This window comes from Salvelinus fontinalis, chromosome 40 (genome assembly GCF_029448725.1).
Source record: "Salvelinus fontinalis isolate EN_2023a chromosome 40, ASM2944872v1, whole genome shotgun sequence".
NCBI classification, from domain to species: domain Eukaryota; kingdom Metazoa; phylum Chordata; class Actinopteri; order Salmoniformes; family Salmonidae; genus Salvelinus; species Salvelinus fontinalis.
This window is the reverse complement of record NC_074704.1, coordinates 22,001,570-22,022,116: the sequence shown is the minus strand read 5'-3', so window position 1 is coordinate 22,022,116 and position 20,547 is coordinate 22,001,570. Positions and strand designations below refer to the sequence as shown.

Below are 20,547 nucleotides of genomic sequence, written 5' to 3'. Positions count from 1 at the left end.
GAGGTAGGCGTTTAGGTTGGAGAGCACAGAAATGGAGGTGTGGCTGCTTGTGTCCACAGATATTCCATATTCTGACCTTAACTTAATTCCACCACTTTTACACGCAACCATGAATAAGGTCGAGAACCTGCCAGTTTCAAGTGGGAAAAGCATCTTTCTTATATAAATGACCACAATCTCCATGTCCTAATTAATAATTATATAAACTGATACTAGGTAGGTCAATGAGTAATCCATTTGAATAAGGGGATTGTAAATATAGGATAAATGACCATTCTTATAGATCTATTTTACCTGGAGATGAATGTGAAACTGACATGCCTGGCAGAGCTATTTATGCCCCTTTCCTACAGTGAAGTATGAAACGCTGTGTCGTTATGCAGAATCTTTCATGTATGGCTTTATAATTTGTAGGGATTGAGACGCAAACTAAGTTGGATGACAAGAAAAGTCACATCAAATGTAACCTTTGCGCTCTCTAGAATGTTTTAATCATATGCCCGCCGACTTTTCCTCTTACCGTTCATTTGTGGGCTATAGCATGTTAAATATTCTTAGCCACAATCGGTAGTGACCATAAGTAATAACCAGGTAGGGCAATATATTTAACAGCCAATTTAGTGTTCATTCCCTTCATACATTTGATTTAACCTACCTTTATTTCCTCTGTAAACACAGTCACATCCTTGTGATTGAGAGTCAAGTAGTAGTGGATAATATTTCATGAAGGCCAAAAGAAAATTGTAGTAAAAATCAAATCGGGACCTATAGACTTAATAATCATTACGGAGCTCAAACCGTTACTTTGAAGACTTGGCACTTGCCCTCAGTTTAATGATCAGTGCAGGCAATTAGAGTATATGTTTTATACCAAACTATTATAATTATGTAGGCATTAGGATTCATTCCCTAAAAATAAATGTACCCATAGGTACTGAACGGAGACAAATATGCATGTTTTCATGCCCATCTTTCGATATTCGGAACCATTCTCCATGGTTCTACATTCAATTCTTGCACTGATCAATTTCAAATGTTTTTTTTTTTTTTATTGTTTTAGAGAATTGAATAGAAAGAAAAAAAACTCCCTGATCAAATTGGTAGGACACCCAGTGGGTGTGCTGTCTGGGGTTTAATCAAATGTATTCAGTGTGTAATGGAACCGCCCCCGCAGACCTCCTTAGACGCCTCCATACCAATTACTGAGAAGTGCATAGGAAAGGCATACATTTCCTGATTCTGAAATCGGCCCCATACACCCTATTCTCATGCTCCTTGGCCTTGTAAACTTAGGATGTCTTTTTAACCGTCTGATTTGTACGGTAGTATAATGGCAAAGGGAACTTTTACAGAGTTCTGATTATCAACGCTCTCTGGTGTTGAAAAAGCGTAGCGGGTTAGTTCTATAACATAAAAACCGGACTAATAGGTCATTTACAGTACAATCAAATAAACAATTCATAAACATTGTTACAAACGCTACGGGAGACAAATCCTGCATACCATTAAAAGGAAGAGGGGGGAAAATGGAATCAGAGAATCTTGTCCTGACATGACATTCATAATTAGTGTTGCATCCAATTTTCACAATGGGCCCGTTTGGTTGTGAAAGACAATTCACTGGACTACACATCTTTACCACATGACAAAATCAAAACGACAGCACACAAAATGCACAGTGGGGAGTCTTTAAATATATATATTTTTAACATGATTAAATAATCAAGTATTTAAAACAAATCAAAGAGTAGGACTCCGATCCGTGGGTTTTTAGAGACTTTAGAGTTTGTTTTTAGCAGCCGGAGGAAAGTTAGCGGTAGGTAGCTCGTTAGCGGGGTCAGTGCAGACAGCTGGTGTTGTACTGGAAGGAAGCCATCTGCACGCGACGCCGTAACCTTTGGACCTCCAGGCCGTGGAAGTAGTCGTCGTCGTCGTCCTGGACGATAATCTCCTGCAGCTCGCCTATCTCCCTCTCCATCTTGGAGCGCAGCTCTCGTTTCATCTTCTGAAGGGCCTGCAGAGAGAAACGCTTTAATATCCTGACCCAATACCGTAGGATGTATGAAGTAGTCACATGGCGAACCCTGAATAAAGTTCACCTGTAAAGTATGAGCATTCATCTCAATCTCCCCAAAACGTGCAGACAAAGTACAGGTACATGTGGTAAACTGTGTGTGCATTAACATGCATTTACCTTTTCTTGGGCCTTCTTCCGTACTTGGATATCCCGTCTCTCTATAGCGAGAGTTTCGGCCAATAATGAAAACTGAAAGATGTCAGAACAACGTGGAATTAGCTTTCAGCTGTCCCGTTCTTTCACATCAGTGCCGATGGAGGAACAGAGACGAGTTCAGGAAGCCGTGTCTTGGTCTTGGTCTTACTACTTCCGTATAGCGTGTGTGTTAATATGAAAGAGGGTCGTGTGTTGGTTCTACCTGGTCCTTGTAATAGTTCTCCATAGATTGGATCTGGTCTCTGTGTTTGTTCTGGTGCTCCTGGCGCTGCTCCTTGGCGTAGGCCCTCTGCTCTCGGAGACGGGCCTTCTGCACCTCCAAGCCCTCCTCAAACACCTGCTTAAACATCTGGAACACAACACACACACTTATACAACCAACAAGTGTTTGTACAGTCATTGTGTTCATGACCTGTTTACTTTACAATGGAGCTAAATACATGACAATTGTGTCAAATATTCCCTTCAAAAAAATACATGGGTGGAAAATGGAAAGTACTGTGAAGCGTTGCAGCATGAAATTCTAGGAGAGTTGAAACCGTGTTGGGGATCGAGGCTCAGCGCGGCGTCACTAACTGACCCTCTCCTCTTTCGTGCGGGCCCTCATCATGCGCGCGCGGAGCTGGACGTGGTAGTCACCGTGGTACTTCTTGGCCCTGGCGATCTGCTGCCTCTGCTCCTTCAGACGGTTCTGAGTCGACTTCTGTTGCTGGATGCGCTCCTTAAAATCCCTCTGGAGGGGGAGAGGAGCGAGACGGCTGTACAGTTAGAGGGGCTGTTTGTATTATTGCTTGGTGTGTGTGTATGTGTGTTTGAGAATGTGTGAGAGACATAAGACTGGTAATATATGTGTGTGTGTGTGTGTGTGTGTGTGTGTGTGTCTAGCCTACATGTATGCTGAAGCTCGTGCATGTTTTGAGTGGCTCACCAGGCGTCTGTTGTGTTCTTGCTCTTTGTGGATGATCTCCCCCAGCAGGTTGTGTCTCCTCTGAGCCTCTTCCACCTGGAGAGAGAAATATTGACGAGTTAACGGGAGGAGATCGAGGTGGAAAAGTTGCAATGGTGAACCCTGGTCTCTGGGGGTCATTATGGGGTCTTCGCCCAATCACAGGCTCCGCACATAGACATCTGTTTTAACGTTACAGACAGGTAGGAAACTTACAGAGATCCAACTGGCAAGCCAAGCTAAGCTAAACCCTCCCAGTTCGCCCTGTGGTTTATATGGTGGATAGTGTGTTATAGCGCCCCCACCTGGCTGGTGAGTTTAGTGCGTGGCCCCTGCCTCTGGTTGTCCAGGGAGAGAGAGGCGTTGAGGCGGTCCACCTGGCCCAGCTGCTGCTGCCACATCCTGCCCAGGGCGTGGGGCGAGAGGTGCAGGTGGGGGAACTCCTCCAGGAGCAGGGGGAGCAAGTCGTTGTCCTTCACCTTCACTGGAAAACAGGGGAGAGAGAGAGAAGCACAAACAGTTAATATAGAGGGACAAATCCATACCGTGCACTTAGACTAATGCGCAAATCCATATCAAGCTCTTTCTCCTAAGGCATATGTATAGGATGGAATAGATAGCCAAGTAGGCATCCTCCATATTAGTTTCACCGAGGCCAATGCTGCGTTTTTAGTTCAGGGCAAATGAAGGAGAGGAAGCCACTTTGTACTTTGATTAGATTTGAGTTGATACGGTCTCCATCTCACTGGCAGAGACTCCAGCTTGGGGGTCTTACTTGGTGGGGCTCTTCTGGTTTTGTCCTGTCGCCTGCGGCCCGGAGTTGGTTGTCTGGTCCTAGGGGAGCGGTGTCGGGCTGCTGTGGTGTACACTTGGGACGGTTTGGGGGCTCGGGGAACATCTCTCAGTATGGCCTCTCTGTACTCCCTCTCCTACAGGGCAGAAGCACACATAGAACGTCTGCTGTAGATAATATTGGGACACACAGTCTCTCTATCGCAGTCTCTGCCGGAGGGCTACTGTGTACACAGTCACATGCTGTCTAACGCACACAGCTCCCCAGGGCTACAATGAGTAGGTCTGATGCCGTTTACACACACCTCTCCCTCTCTTACCGCCTCATGTGCTCTGGTTCGTTCCGTGGCCATAGCAGCCCGTTCTCTGTCCTCGTACACTTTCAGCTCCTCCTCATAGGCTTTTTCCAGCTAGAGAGAGATGTGTACACCAACTATGTTAGACCGTTCAACTTGTCTCTTTTTAAAAAAGTGACCATCTTTATACTGAATATGGCGTTGGTCAATGTGATGATGTGGCAATTCCCTCTGACCTGGCGGTGTTTGTGTTGGGGCTGTAGATGGCGGAGTTGTCGTCGGCGCGTACGGGCGGCGGTGTGTCTCTGTGTGACCCATCCACTCACCGCCTCTCTCGTGGCGCCCTCTAGCTGACCTGAAAGGGAGCGGCGGGCCCGGGGAGGGGAGGGGGACAGGGAGCGGGTACAGGGGGATGTGGGTGCTCGCGGCGTACCTGGGAGAAGGGTCAGAGGTTAAAGGTTAAAGCTGAGGAAACGTTAAATTGGTCAATAATGACTTATTGTAGTTCTACATTCAGGCTAGTCAACGGTGATTTTGTTGGAGAAGTTTGGTGCAATCTGGGACCGTATGCACAAAGCATCTCAGAGAAGGAGTGCCGATCTAGGATCTGCCCATACAAATCGTATTCCTTATGACATCAAAGGCTAAACTGATCCAAGATCTGAGACGCTGTATGAATACGGCCCCTGACGTGATTGAAGAGGTGGAGTGTATGTACCCGTTGGCCTCCTTGGGGGCCTGCGACACTCCATGACACTGTCACTGTGGTGGGACTGTTTGTCCACCTCCTTGACCTCGTCGGGATCTCCGCTCTCTCCTAGCGCTCTCTTTAACATCTGACGAGTGGAAACACACACACACGTTAAAACCTAGATTTACATTGCTGAGATGCCGGGGGTGACACAATCCCAGCTCCCGACACCTTCGTTTCCCCCCCACACAGTGCGATTAATGGTCAGCCACGAAGCACGCAAAGTGAAAGCACGTCGGGTTGGGATGATTCTCCGGGTGAATGGGACTGTAAGGCATCCGACACGCGGTGAGACTGCTCAGAACTCGTCCCGTATCCCCACAATGTAAATATAGCTTGACACACACAGTCATTGGACTAACCAGTAAGGTCCACATAATGACAAGTGCGTCACACACACACACACACACACACACACACGAGTGTACCACTCACCAGGTCCAGCTCCTCTAGCCGTCGGGACAGCTTCTCAGACATGTGGTGCAGCTCCTGTTCTGCCTTCCTGTTTCTCTGTCTACGCCAGGAGAGAGGCTCCTCACAATCCTCCTCCTCTAGTACCCTACTACTGCTGGAGAGAGGGAGAGAGAGGAGAGAGGAGAGAGGGAGAGAGAGGAGAGAGAGAGCGGGGGAGGGGGAGAGAGAGAGCGGGGGAGGGGGAAAGAGAGGGAGGGGGAAGGAGAGGGAGGGGTGGGAAGGTAGAAAGAGATATTGGAAGAGTAGAGACAGAGAAAGGGTGAAGCAGGGAGGTGAATGTTAGATTGAGTGGCCTCTGTGTGTAACTAACTTATGTGCATATATATTGCTTCTCTCGCTATGCATCTATAATGCTATTCTAACCACCTCCCATTGTGTTGTTCTTACCTGAGCCCAGTCTGCCCCCTGTGAGCCCAGCTGTCCTGCTGCGTGAAGGTCTCTTCCTCAACTTCTTCCTCAGTGTCCAGTGGTGCCCTGTCCTCCAGCTCATCCTGCAGGGTGAGGAAATGAATGTCTGGCTGTGTCCGGAACAGAACCCTCCTGGGCCCCACACTGGTAGGCTATAGAGAAAGAGAAATTTGCTAAAAATTATACAATTTAGTCCTTAAATTAGCTGTAGATTGAACATACATTGGGCATAAATTGGACATGCATTAGCAAATAATTAGATTTGAATTGGGCATGAGGTAGACTTCAACTATTGAATTAGCCCTCATTTGAGACATTGAAACTACAACAGTCCAGAGGGCGAGCGGTTCGTCATGCCTTACCTCCGGCTGCTCCTTGGCCTCCTCTAGCCTGGCCTTGGTTTGACTGGACACAGACTTCTCCCTCTCGACTACAAATGAAAAGCATGGAGGAATACGAGGTTGAATAAGTCAAATTGATACATGGTGTGGAGGTGCGACACATTTATTTTCTGATGCGTTGAACAGCGTGCATCACCGGGTGAGTGGTTGAAGGCTGGCGAGCGCACTCCATTGGTAACTGTGTCAGCCACTGGCCTTGGGGACTGAAAAAAAGAAAAGAAGAGAAAGTCATTCATTAGACAGAGAAAAGGGGACAGAGACAAAGGGGTGGATGCATTTCCACTCAATGGGGGAGGGAGAATTCACAATCAAACTGACAAAAGAGAACCCAGCAGGAAGAGGAGTCTCAGTGGCTAGCTAGCGGATGCTAACGACATATCACACAAAAGAGGCACGGCGCCTGTAAGTCTGCTAAATGACAAGGCTAAGTGAATACAGTAGCACAAAAGTAGTACACTGTCTTAACATTGTAGTGAATTAGAACGAGAAGGACAGAAAGAATAACAGTAGTGTGAGCAGGTCAATTTGGGTAAATGCTTTATTTCATCCATAACACAGCTCCTTACCATCACCTATAATGGTATATGTGAGCTCATGGGGTACACACACACACACACACACACACAGAGAGTTGAAGTCAGAAGTTTACATACACTTACATTGGAGTCATTAAAACTCGTTTTTCAACCACTCCACAAATTTCTTGTCAACAAACTATAGTTTTGGAAAGTCGGTTAGGACATCTACTTTGTGCATGACACAAGTCATGTTTCCAACAATTGTTTACAGACAAATTATTTCACTTATAATTCACTGTATCACAATTCCAGTGGGTCAGAAGTTTACATACACTAAGTTGACTGTGCCTTTAAACAGCTTGGAAAATTCCAGAAAATTATGTCATGGCTTTAGAAGCTTCTGATAGGCTAATTGACATAATTTGAGTCAATTGGAGGTGTACCTGTGGATGTATTTTAAGGCATACCTTCAAACTCAGTGCCTCTATTTGCTTGATATCATGGGAAAATCTAAAGAAATCAGCCAAGACCTCAGAAAAAAATGTGTAGACATCCACAAGTCTGGTTCTTCCTTGGGAGCAATTTCCAATTCCAATTTCCAGTTCTTCTGTACAACCAATAGTACGCAAGTATAAACACCATGGGACCACGCAGCCGTCATACCGCTCAGGAAGGAGACGCGTTCTGTCTCCTAGAGATGAACGTACTCTGGTGCTAAAAGTGCAAATCAATCCCAGAACAACAGCAAAGGACCTTGTGAAGATGCTGGAGGAAACGGGTACAAAAGTATCTATATCCACAGTAAAACGAGTCCTATAAATCAACAGATTTTTTAAAAGATTTTCCCATGAAGTCAAGCAAAGAGGCACTGAGTTTGAAGGTAGGCCTTGAAATACATCCACAGGTACACCTCCTATTAACTCAAATTATGTCAATTAGCCTATCAGAAGCTTCTAAAGCCATGACATCATTTTCTGGATATTTCTATCCTGACAGGGACTATATCTTTGGTTGCGTCACTGGTCTGTTCCACTGATGCAGTCTTTCATCCCAGTTGAGAGACTAGAAGGTGGAAACATTACATTCCTTCTAGGGTGACAACTTGTGTTGGTGGGGACATATGGCCCTGGGTCATATTGTAAATGGCATGTGACTGGAGAACTGTTTCTCAGTCAACTCATTGACTAGAGGCAGAGCTAGCCAAGTTTGTTGAGGTATGCCAGGCAGAGTATATGTAGAACATAAAGTTCTCTCCAACTCTAGATCCACCCATGTCCAATTTCTCAATCACAGTACTGGCTAGTCTTCAGACAGAGCGAGCCCCAGTTGGTAATGGAATAACAAGTGGAAAGCATTTGCCCCTGCTAGCGTGTCTGGACTGCTAGCCAGAGGCATGCAGGTGGGATGTGACGTCATTCCCACGTTAGGAGTGTTGTCGCCCATAAAGAGAGAGGAGGAACACGTTGGAAAAGTGACTCCTGTGATGCGTCTCCTGGCCATTTTGGATGAGTCGGCAACAGCTCATCCTTTTTCAGAGGAGGAAGGAAGCTCCTTTTTCAGAGGAGGAAGGAAGCAGAGTTCTACAAACTGTACTTGGCTGGGGTCACTTCAGAACATGTTTCAGAACACAGTCATTTGCCGAGAGCTTTGAAACACTGATTAAAACGGAAAGTTGATACCGTATTACGAAGCAACGAACAAGATTTAAGCGTAATTTGAATCGATTCAGCATGGTTATGTTTGGCTAGATGGACATACCTGCGAGGTGCCAGCGGGTGCCTCCTGCTCCACTGCGGCCCCGCTGCCGAGACCGTTGGCTGGGGGAGACTGGCTACCCGAGCCGGGAGCTCTGTCGGGCCTGTGGGGGGTAGTCTGGTAGGGGGGCTGCAGGGGGATGGCCGAGCGCAGGGGCTCCCTCAGTAGAGTGGCCTGGGTGCCTGGGGTTCCCGGAGCACCCGTGGTGCTGGGGCACAGAGCTTGTGAAGAGGCTTCCACTGTCAGTGAGGGGTAAAATAGGTAGCTGTTAGAGGTGTAGATTTTGTAGGTAATGTATTGTAGGAGTATGTGTACACTGCTCAGTACTGAAGTTCCCATGGTTAACAGATGTTATGGCTATTCATGTCATGTTATAATTGGGTTATGCAGGATGTTTGAACAAAAGGTTCAAGTAAAATATTATTTTTCTTTCTATACAAATCAGATTTGCCTCTAACTGGTTCACTGTTCTTTAAGTAGCCTACAGTTCTGAATTATTTTCTCAGATACAGTTCTGTACTCCTAGCTATTAATGCCTTGCCAATAACCCTGGCATTGTGGGGCGCCAGGTAGCCTAGTGGTTAGCGCGTCGGACTAGTAACCGAAAGGTTACAAGATCGAATCTCCGAGCTGACGGGGTAAAAATCTGCCGTTCTGCCCCTGAACAAGGCAGTTAACCCACTGTTCCTAGGCCGTCATCGAAAATAAGAATGTGTTCTTAACTGACTTGCCTAGTTAAATAAAAGGTCAAATAAAAATAAATAAATTGTCCAGCGAATATTCACAAGATCCATACCGAGGAGCAAAGACACACATACAGGCCATTCGTATGCTAAACCGTTGTTGAAGACTATCATTAAAACCAGATGTAGGGACTCATGAGAGGGACTTAGTGGAAACTAATGAGAGGACGAGGGCTTTTAAAAGGAAAAGGTGACACAATCCTTTGTTGTTTTGTTGTTTTTTTTACTTCCACTTGAGGAAAAACTAACCCCCTGACCGCATAATAACCTAACATTCCCCACTGTCTCCATAAAGAATTCCATAGGAAAGACAGCAAAAAAAAGACAGGAAAAACTGGATACCTCATCAGCATCATGTGCCGTTTGACAAGTGAAAGGTGGATGAAGTTTGCTGACGACAACAGTGGTAGGACTGATCACCGACGACGAGGCAGCCTACAGGGATGAGGTCAGAGACCTGGCAGTGTTGCAAGGTCAACAACCTCTGAAAAGATTTGGCATGGGCCCTCAGATCCTCAAAAAGTTCTACAGCTGCACCATCACTGCTTGGTACGGCAACTGCAAGGCATCAGACCGCAAGGCGCTACAGAGGGTGGGGAGTACAGCCCAGTACATCACTGGGGCCGAGCTCCCTACCATTCAGGACCTCTATACCAGGCGGTGTTTGATGAAGGCCCCAAAGAATTGTCAAAGACTCCAGCCACCCAAGCCAATGACTGTTCTCTCTGCTACCACATGGCAAGCGGTACCAGTGCACCAAGTCTGGAACCAACAGGACCCTGAACAGCTTGAACACCCAAGCCATTAGACTGCTACATAGCTAATCAAATGGCTACCCAGACTACCTGCATTGACCCTTTTTTTGCAACGACTCTGTGCACACACACTGGACTCTACCCACACACTCACACATACTTACACTGACACCCAAACAACACGCACACACATGAATGCTGACGTCACACACACAACACAACACATATGTTGCTGCTACTGCCTATTATCTATAATATTGCCTAGTCACTTCACCCCTACCTTTATGTACATAGCTACCTCAATTAGCTACATAGCTATAAAAAATAAAAAAACATTTGTTGTTGATTTACCCTTGAGCAAGGTACTAAACCCTAATCCTGTAAGTCGCTCTGGATAAGGGCGTCTGAATGCCATGTAAATACCTCGTGCACCTACACATCAACTCGGTACAGGTACTCTCTGTATATAGCCATGTTATTTTTACTCGTTGTTATTCACTGGGTATTTATTCCTTGTGTTTTATCTTTAACTCTGCATTGTTGGAAAAGGACCCGTTTAGTAAGCATTTCACTGTTACTCTACACCGGTTGTGTACAAAGCATGTGACAAATAAAATGGGATTTGATTTGAGTCTGAATGTAAATCCAGAAAGACAGAGGAAATGTTTTCCTTTTTCAGCATGCTATGTCACGAGCCAGGAACAAGCTTTCGGTTCCCGCCTACCTTCTTGTTTGGCCGTGAACGTGAAGGCGGAGTCTCCCAGGAGGATGAGCTCATTGGTCGAGCCCGTCTCCTCCGCATTCCAAGAGTGGAGGGAAGGTTTGCTGCTAGACTGGACGGCAGAGCTGGAAGAGCAAAGAAACGTTGTAAAGTTACAGATGTATCACTATCAAAGTAAATCAAAGAACAGCCCACCCAAACAGTTCAATGGAAAGTGCATCGGTGTGTCTGGTTCGTGCGATACCAGTCCAAGTCAGAACAACTACAACCTGCACGTGTTTCTAAACAGTGCATTGGGTTTCCTGGTTTATTAACAGAGGTTTACGTCACCCACAATGACTCGTTCAGCTTTGTTGACTTTCCAGTCAGCCTTTCGGTGCGACAGCCGTCGGAGACAGGCTGAGTAGACATAGTGATGTCACAGATGTTTGTGTTCCGTGTCCAACCTAAACATTCGCAGCTCCTGTTGCCATTTGTGTTATGTGGCTGCTCCCTGACTGGCTGTTGTGTTCCTCAATGACATTTGAAGTGGTCCTGTCTGGTTCAGTTGCTAGAGCATGGCATTTGTAGTGGGTTCGATTCCCAGGGCCGCCCGTACGTAAAATGTACGCATGCATGACTAAGTCGCTTTGGATAAAAGCATCTGCTAAATGGCATTCGCAAGCGTCTTGTCTCGTGACGTAGTGTCTTTGGTTGTATCAACAGAGCTGGAACTCTGCTCGAACACGGAACTGAATCTGAAACCGTGGAAATGTACATTGAACGTGTTACGTGGAATATCTTGAAACACTCACTGCACACTAGAATACTGGGAGGCTCTCTCCATTAGGGACATCTGTTCCTCTGTCTGGGGGACCACTGGCCCTGTAGGGAAGGGGGCATCCTCCACAGGAACACCGTTTGGTTCCTTGTCTGGAGGGAGGAAAGGGGGAGGATTTGAAGAAGGGAGGAGAGAGAGATGGGTGATTACAGCGTGCCGCAATGTGGTGACGCTGACAGGCTCCTGCTGTGATGCAACGGGGAAACGAACAGGCTACCAGTCGACTTTCAGACCACCAATCAGTCCGTACTTATACAAATATTGAAGTCACATTAACACACTCGGTTAGAGTAGTAGAATAAGCACTCGGGACATAGTGATCCATAGACATTGGAGCTCATAGACACAGTAATGATCCAACCCCATTTCCGAAAGCTGAAGTGAAACAAGCAACTGGTCTCGCCATGTCACTGTGAAAGTGCATCGAAGAGTTCATCGAGTGTGACAGTAACATTATCTGTAGTGACTCACGCATAGCCTATCCCACTAATTGGAAGTATCAACAGGTTTAAACTAGAGCCCGGCCGATACGTTATTCTGGGTACGATATCGGTTTCGCAAAACTTACTGATACCAATGTATCTGCCGATATACTGTTTTATGCCGGGAAAATTAAAGTGTAATTTTCACACACTGTATACGCATAAATTGCTATTCAAAAGAACAATTGTCTAAGAAATATGGTTCAAATATTGATTTCTTACATTGTGAAATTAATAAATGAGAATGGCAGCAAGTGTTAAGGTAAGCATGAGAGTCCCTTTTTTCATCCTATAGATTGAATAATCGGTTATCGGTGGAATTATCCGCCAATACCAACATAGCTGTAATAGGCCAGTATCGGTCGATAATATTGGTGAACCGCGGTCTGTAGCATCACAGACAAACATTCACAGCTCCTTTCGAATTCACGGCAAGCCACCAACCCCGTCAATTTTGATAAATCAGCCTTTTTCACCAGAGCCTTCTTTCAATGCATGTCATTTCAATTTCCAGAGCTGATAGTCGGTCATTAAAAGTCTAATTGGTGTTTTGCGATGGGAGAGAGGGTCAGCAGACCACCATTCCACCATAGACGGACACAAAGGCTTGCGGAGCGCTGCCAATTGAATGGGCCAACCGCTTCCCAGTAATCCCAGAGCCAGCCACCTCTAAACCGGGTTTAGAAAGACCATTATGTCCACTTCATGTGTGGGTGATCTCACCCAAACAGAGTTTTGTCTCACTCAGTGACACAGATAAAGTTTGAGGGAGATGGGGTGATATCAGATCAGGAAGAACAGGGGCGATATCAGGCAGGTCTTCTGACCTCAATAGGACTTCCTGGTTAAATAAAGGTTAGCCTAAATGTAACAGTTGAGAGGGTAATGGAGTGAAATAAGATTTTTGTCGTCTACCTCCATTTTGCGACTCCTCTTCACTGATCTGCTCGGTGAGGTATTCAAGCAGCCCCTCAAAGATCTCCAACAGGTTCTTGATGGACTCCTTGTCCCCTCGTACAATGTTCTCGCCTAGAGCCGGGGAGAAAAAAACCATTAGGACAAGCCATGAATCAGTGGAACTATAATCAACACCACATTGTTGTCCTTTTAATAGATCCAACCAGTCTGCATCGTTTTACGGTGAATTTTCCTAAACAAAGAGGCTTGTGTTTGCTCTGAACAAGGCTGTGCTTTGAAATCTAAACAGCAATTTAGCCAGAGACCCTCTGCTTGTAGCTAAATAGATCACTTGATTTTCTTTCAGCATTCATCATCTGTTCTCTCTGCTACCGCATGGCAAGCAGTACCGATGCACCAAGTCTGGAACCAACAGGACCCTGACCAGCTTCTACCCCCATGTATTAAGACTGCTAAATAGTTAGTCCTGGTAGCTATTGGTTAACTATTTAGCTATATGCATTGACCCTTTTTTGCACTAACTCTTTTGACTCATCACATACACTGCTGTTACTGTTTTACCTATCCTGTTGCCTAGTCATTTTATCCCTACCTGTATGTACACATCTACCTCAATTACCTCGTATGGGCTATACTCGGCCTTGTCTCAGGATGGTAAGTTGGTGGTTGAAGATATCCCTCTAGTGGTGTGGGGGCTGTGCTTTGGCAAAGTGGGTGGGGTTATATCCTTCCTGTTTGGCCCTGTCCGGGGGTATCATCGGATGGGGCCACAGTGTCTCCTGACCCCTCCTGTCTCAGCCTCCAGTATTTATGCTGCATTAGTTTATGTGTCGGGGGGCTAGGGTCAGTTTGTTATATCTTGAGTACTTCTCCTGTCTTATCCGCTGTCCTGTGTGAATTTAAGTATGCTCTCTCTAATTCTCTCTCTCGGAGGACCTGAGCCCTAGGACCATGCCTCAGGACTACCTGGCATGATGATTCCTTGCTGTCCCCAGTCCACCTGGCCGTGCTGCTGCTCCAGTTTCAACTGTTCTGCCTGCGGCTATGGAACCCTGACCTGTTCACCGGACGTGCTACCTGTCCCAGACCTGCTGTTTTCAACTCTCTAGAGACCGCAGGAGCGGTAGAGATCCTCTTAATGATCGGCTATGAAAAGCCAACTGACATTTACTCCTGAGGTGCTGACTTGCTGCACCCTCGACAACTACTGTGATTATTATTATTTGACCATGCTGGTAATTTATGAACATTTGAACATCTTGGACATGTTCTGTTATAATCTCCACCCAGCACAGCCAGAAGAGGACAGGCCACCCCTGATAGCCTGGTTCCTCTCTAGGTTTCTTCCTAGGTCTTGGCCTTTCTAGGGAGTTTTTCCTAGCCACCGTGCTTCTACACCTGCATTGCTTGCTGTTTGGGGTTTTAGGCTGTGTTTCTGTACAGCACTTTGAGATATCAGCTGATGTACGAAGGGCTATATAAATAAATTTGATATCCCTGCACAACGACTCAGTACTGGTACCCCGTGTATATAGCCAAGTTATCGTTACTCATTGCGTATTTATTTATTACTCTACAGTGTTTGGAAGTAAGCATTTAACGGTTAGTCTACACCTGTTCACGAAGCACGTGACAAATAACATTTGAGTTGGTCAGATGATTGACTGAATAGCTAGTGAATACCTAGGGAATAAAGGAGTAGTTACTAGTTAATTAACTAGTGAATAGTGAGTCAAGAGTAAGAGCCGCTAACCTGTGATGTGTGAAAGGCTGATCTGAAGGTAGTCCAGAGCCAGGGAGTCGATCACAGACTGGATGTTGTGGACATCATCCTCCTGACTGCCCGGGGCGGCGATGTAGTCTACACACACACACACACACACACACACACACACGGTTCCAAATCACAGCCTCTACTTTGGCCACTTACTAGCTCATTAACAAACACAGCCTTGTGTTGGCAGGTTTGACGATCATAAGTAGCACTGTGTGGCATTCTTGAAATTCTAAGAATACTCTCCTCTAAAGCACTCAATTCTTGGCCTTAACAGCACGCAGCACAGCATTTTCTTTCTTTTTTTAAATGAACTAACATGGGACGGTTGATTAGGTCTCAAAAAACACATATTGCTCTTTTGGTGGGCATGTTTATTGTGCCATGTTTGGTGTAAACTTTACCTGGGACTTTCTCCCCCAAGATGGCCTCATACAGGGCGACAAAAACATTGGCGTTACAGTCCGTCACCTTCCTCAGTCTCAGGTTAATGTGACACTTGCTAAGGATATCATTCGCCACGTCCACCCAATCTGTAAAAAAGGACATTACACACTAAATGCAGACCTTGAATATATTCATAAAGTGCATAGTGTAGATCATACTTCTTGGAGCAGTTATGAACTAGACTACGTTAAAACTAAACGTTGCAGTAATAAAGCCTCTCCTGAAAAAAACAAATCTTAACCCGAAAATTGTTTAAAACGACCAGCCTGTATCGAATCTCCCATTCCTCTCAAAATGTTTTGACAAAGCTGTTAAGCAGAAACTCGCTGCCTTCTCGAAGCCAGATAAAGTATTCAAAACGCTCCAGTCTGGTTGTAGACCCCATCATAGTACTGAGACTACATCGTGAAGGTGGTAAATGACATTTTAATGGCGTCAGACCAAGTATCTGTCCTCGTGCTCCTAGACCTTAGTGCCGCTTTTGACAACATCGATCACCACATTGTTTTGGAGAGATTGGAAACCTTAATGGTTCCCAAACTTATTATGGTCCCATACCCCATCAAACATTCAACCTACAGCTGCGTACCCCCTCTAGCAACAGGGTCATCGCACTCTCAAATGTTGTTTTTTGCCATCATTGTAGGCCTGCCACACGCACACTATATGAAACATTTATTAAACATAAGAATGAGTGTGAGTTGCGGTCACAACCCGGCTCGTGGGAAGTGACAAAGAGCTCTTATAGGACCAGAGCACAAATAATAATAATCAATAATTGTGCTCTTTATTTAGCCATCTTACATATAAAACCATATTTGTTCATCAAAGATTGTGAATAACTCACCACAGGTTAATGAGGAGGGTGTGCTTGAAAGGATGCACATAACTCTGCAATGCTGTATTGGAGAGAGTCTCAGTCTTAAGTCATTTTCCACACACAGTCTGTGCCTGTATTTAGTTTTCATGCTAGTGAGGGCTGATAATCCACTCTTGCAAAGGTACGTGGTTGCAAAGGGCATCCGTGTCTTAACAGTGCAATTTGCCAAGGCAAGAAACTGAGCGCAGCCCTATTCAGAAATCTGGCAGTGGCTCCTGATTAAATTCTGTGCTGTTTGAAAATGTGAAGATTTTTTAAAATGTTAATCACATTTCTATTTGGCGTACCCAAGACGGCAGGGGTAGTCGTACCCCAGTTTGGGAATACGTGGTCTACACGGACAAGTTTATGCCTGGTTTAGATCTTATCTGTTGGAAAGATATCTGTTCATCTCTGTGGATGGTTTGTCCTCTGACAAATCAATGGTAAGTTCCGGTGTTCCTCAAGGTTCTGTTTTAGAACCACTATTGTTTTCATTATATAATCTCTCTGTTTCAGACACAAGGAAGTGGATGGCGGCAAATGTTTTACTTTTAAACCTGCTTTATCTTGGCCAGGTCACAGTTGTAAATGAGAACATGTTCTCAACTGGCCTACCTGGTTAAATAAAGGTGAAATAAAACAAATAAAAAATACAGTTGGACAAAACAGAGATGCTAGTTCTAGGTCACAAGAAACAAAGAGATCTGCTGTTTGATTTTACAATTTATCTTGATGGTTGTACAGTCATCTCAAATGAAACTGTGAAGGACCTCTGCGTTACTCTGGACACCGAGCTGCCCTCAACAATATTTAAGGGCAGCTTTTTTCCATCTTTGTAAAATTGCAAAATCGATTTTTTTTGTCCCCAAATTATGCAGAGAAGCTAATCCATGCTTTTGTCACTTCCAGCTTAGACTACTACAATGCTCTACTCTCCGGCTAACCCGATAAAGCACAAAATAAACTTCAGTTAGTGTTAAATACAGCTGCGAGAATCTTGACTAGAACCAAAAAATGTGATCATATTATTCAAATTCTAGCCTCTCTACACTGGCTTCCTGTTAAGGCTAGGGCTGATTTCAAGGTTTTACTGCTAACCTACAAAGCATTACATGGACTTGCTACATCGACTTGCTCCTACCTACGGTCAAAAGTGACAGGCCTTCTTATTGTCCCTATAAGCAAACAGCTGGAGGCAGGGGCTTTCTCCTTTTGAGCTCCATTTTTATGGAATGGTCTGCCTATCATTGTGAGACGCAGACTCGGTCTAAACCTTTAAGTGTTTACTGAAGACTCGTCTCTTCAGTAGGTCCTATGATTGAGTGTAGTCTGGCCCAGGGGTGCGAAGGTGAACGGCAAGGCACTGGAGTGATGAACCGCCTTGCTGTCTATACCTGGCCGGCTCCCATCTCTCCACTGGGATTTTCTGCCTCTGAACATTTTGGGGGCTGAGTCACTGGCTTACTAGTGCTCTTCCATGCCGTCCCTAGGAGGGGTGCGTCACGTTGTGCCAGGATTTTTTCGCTATACTCGACTTGAGTGGGTTGAGTCACTGACGTGGCCTTCCTGTTCGGTTTTGCGCCCCCCACGGACTTATGCCGTGGAGGAAATATTCGTGGGCTATACTCGGCCTTGTCTCAGGGTAGTAAGTTAGTGGTCTGTTGATATCCCTCTAGTGGTGTGGGGGCTGTGCTTTGGCAAAGTGGGTGGGATTATATCCTGCCTGGTTGGCCCTGCCCTGTCCGGGGGTATCATGTCCAGTGTCCTCCGACCCCCCTGTCTCAGCCGCCAGTATCTATGCTGCAATAGTCTATGTGCTGGGGGCTAGGGTCAGTCTGTCCTATCTGGTGAAATTCTCCTGTCTTATCTGGTGTCCTGTGTGAATGTAAGTAATCTCCCTCTCTCCTCCCTGACGACCTGAGCCCTAGGACACTGCCTCAGGACTACCTGGCGACTCCTGGCTGTCGCCGTCCCCAGTCCACCTGGTCGTGCTGCTGCTCCAGTTTCAACTGTTCTGCCTGCGGCTATGGATCCCTGATCTGTTCACTTCACGTCCGACCTTGTCCCAGACCTACTGTTTTTGACCCTTTCTCTCTCCCAATCCCACTCCCTCTCTACCGCACCTGCTGTCTCGACCTATGAATGCTTGGCTATGAAAAGCCAACTTACATTTACTCCTCAGGTGCTGACCTGTTGCACCCTCTACAGTCACTTTGATTATTATTTGACCCTGCTGGTCATCATGAACATCTGAGCATCTTGTAGAACGATCTGGCCTTAATGGCCGTGTACTCTTATAATCTCCACCCTGCACAGCCAGAAGAAGACTGGCCACCCCTCAGAGCCTGGTTCCTCTCTAGGTTTCTTCCTAGGTTCCTGCCTTTCTAGGGAGTTTTTCCTTGCCACCGAACTTCTAAATCTGCATTGCGTGCTGTTTAGGGTTTTGGGCTGGGTTTCTGTATAAGCACTTTGTGACATCTGCTGATGTAAAAAGGACTTTATAAATACATGTGATTTGATTCAGTTTGTTGACAATGCACAACAAAACTGCTCAGTTGGTGGCAACCATCCCAACATGATTGTTGACATATTGGCGGCTAATTTGTGGGCATGCGCGGGCAGGCACAGTATGCTAGCTAACTTTACAGTAGCTAAGTTTAGAAATGTTAGCAACACCAACTACAGTGTGGTAAGCCAGCTAATACTAACGCAAAGAACACTACTGTAGTTAGCAAACTGGCTATGTATGTTACAGTAGCTAGATAGCTAGGTTTAAGAAAAGTACTGGATAACTCCTTAAATAGCCTACTATGTAGTTATTCTCCTGATTGATATTGCTAGCTACTACATACAGTAGCCACCAAGTTAGGTGCTATTTCTTCTTATTTAACTAGTAAATTAACCGTCGTTAGCTTACCTCTCTCATCTTCTTGGGTTCCCATTAGGCATTAACTAGCGCGCTAGCTAGCTGTGTGGTAGTCAGTCGAGCTGGCAACAATACTGGCTCCCTTGACCTCTGAAAAGAGTTACTCGCATTGCTAGCTAGTAGCAGTACGTTTTCCAAATGTCGAGGTTAATCACTCACTGATAAACCTTCATCATGAGAACAGAAATGAAAAAGGGTGCCGGCTGCCAACAAGAAAGTAATCGACATTTTAAAATGCAAGTGTTTTCTGATTGGGTGGTAAACGGTTTCCACTAGTTACCCAAAACACAAAGTCAAAATGGATATATTGTAAAAAATTCATGAAAACTAAAATTAACTTTTGGCCTTAATGTAAGGTTGGAGTTGGGCATGAGCTTAGCAGTGTGGTCAATATTAGGGTTAAGTTTAAAATCACATTTTAAGAAAATACATTGTAGAAATAGGCGGGGTTTGTGACTTTGTGGCTGTGGTAACTAGTGATGACCATGGTAAACTGGTACTTTGTTTCCGGAAGTAGCGTATAAACGATCGGGAAAATTGGTTCCTTGTCCTCTTTTTTCTTTCTTCTAGTTAGTCCAGTTGACTCTTCTGTTATTTTACAAGATAGCCCGGACATACATTAAAAAAATTAACCATATTTGTTATTAAAATATCACACGGTAGACAGGGTGTTCTTCCGAGTATCTATCTTAAAGTAGTTCCCAGAGTTTCTAAGCCCAGAGGCCCAACATCGCGAGACTTCCGGGATGGCTAGCGAAGCAGACCAGGACTGGGTTTGGGTTTTGAGAAGTAATTAATTTCTACACTACAGGGATTTTTTTTGTGTCGATATTCAGCAAGTTCGCATAGAAAATAGATGCAACAATTGCCTGCTAACAAAGTTAGTTTTTTTTTTTGTTGATGTTTTCATGTCTTAAAAATGTTTTACTTTTGGGAAATCATTTGTACACAGTTTAAATGGCTTTTACAGATTTTATGTTTTTACAAGGAAAAGTAATTTTATTCATGGTTGTTTCTATTGTTTTTAACAACATGTACTTTTTAACAAATTTAAATGGAATATTCAAATGCTGTTTTTATGCTTTTAGGCCGTTTTTATATGTATAAACTGATATACAAAAATATATATGAGCTGTTTTTAAAGGAAATGTGGTAAAACTTTTCCAAATAAAACAATTGCCTGCTAGGGTGCATTTAAATTCTAATAGTTCGCCTTATTTCAATTTATGTGACAAAACAAGTAGTCATTGTAGATAATCATTGTACCGTCTAAACCAGGGTTTCCCAACCCTGGTCCTCGAGTGCCGCAACAGTTTCCATTACAGGTTGCACATTTGGGGGGTTAATAAACCTGGGTCTATGGAAACAGAAGTGAAAAATGATTCCTTAGTTGTTAATTTTCAAGAAATATAAAGGCATAATCTAGATTCGAGCCAATGTCTTAAGTAGTTGATTTTTTAAATATTTTTTTTATTAACAACAAATCAATACAGAAAGTACATAAGGGAACACAAGTATATATATA

At 44.8% G+C, this 20,547-nt stretch overlaps 1 protein-coding gene across 3 annotated transcripts; it reads right to left on the bottom strand.

Moving 5' to 3' along the window:
• Window positions 1-1,674: 1,674 nt before the first annotated feature.
• LOC129839987 (centrosomal protein of 95 kDa-like) lies at window positions 1,675-19,742 on the bottom strand. 3 transcript variants are annotated; one of them, XM_055907748.1, is made up of 21 exons: window positions 19,014-19,742; window positions 15,192-15,320; window positions 14,767-14,874; window positions 13,011-13,124; window positions 11,588-11,705; window positions 10,797-10,918; window positions 8,578-8,813; window positions 6,438-6,504; window positions 6,263-6,330; window positions 5,880-6,052; window positions 5,454-5,586; window positions 4,986-5,103; window positions 4,504-4,700; window positions 4,277-4,381; window positions 3,955-4,108; window positions 3,485-3,663; window positions 3,162-3,236; window positions 2,814-2,966; window positions 2,436-2,582; window positions 2,195-2,266; window positions 1,675-2,014 (listed from the first exon to the last, which is right to left on the bottom strand). In XM_055907748.1, exons 1-21 carry the CDS (start codon window positions 19,036-19,038, stop codon window positions 1,838-1,840), a joined length of 2,670 nt encoding a protein of 889 aa, XP_055763723.1. In that variant the 5' UTR covers window positions 19,039-19,742; the 3' UTR covers window positions 1,675-1,837. The 3 variants fall into 3 exon arrangements, with proteins under 3 accessions (XP_055763723.1, XP_055763724.1, XP_055763725.1); XM_055907749.1 differs by having other exon boundaries at window positions 5,454-5,583; XM_055907750.1 differs by having other exon boundaries at window positions 4,292-4,381; window positions 19,014-19,741.
• Window positions 19,743-20,547: the final 805 nt, after the last annotated feature.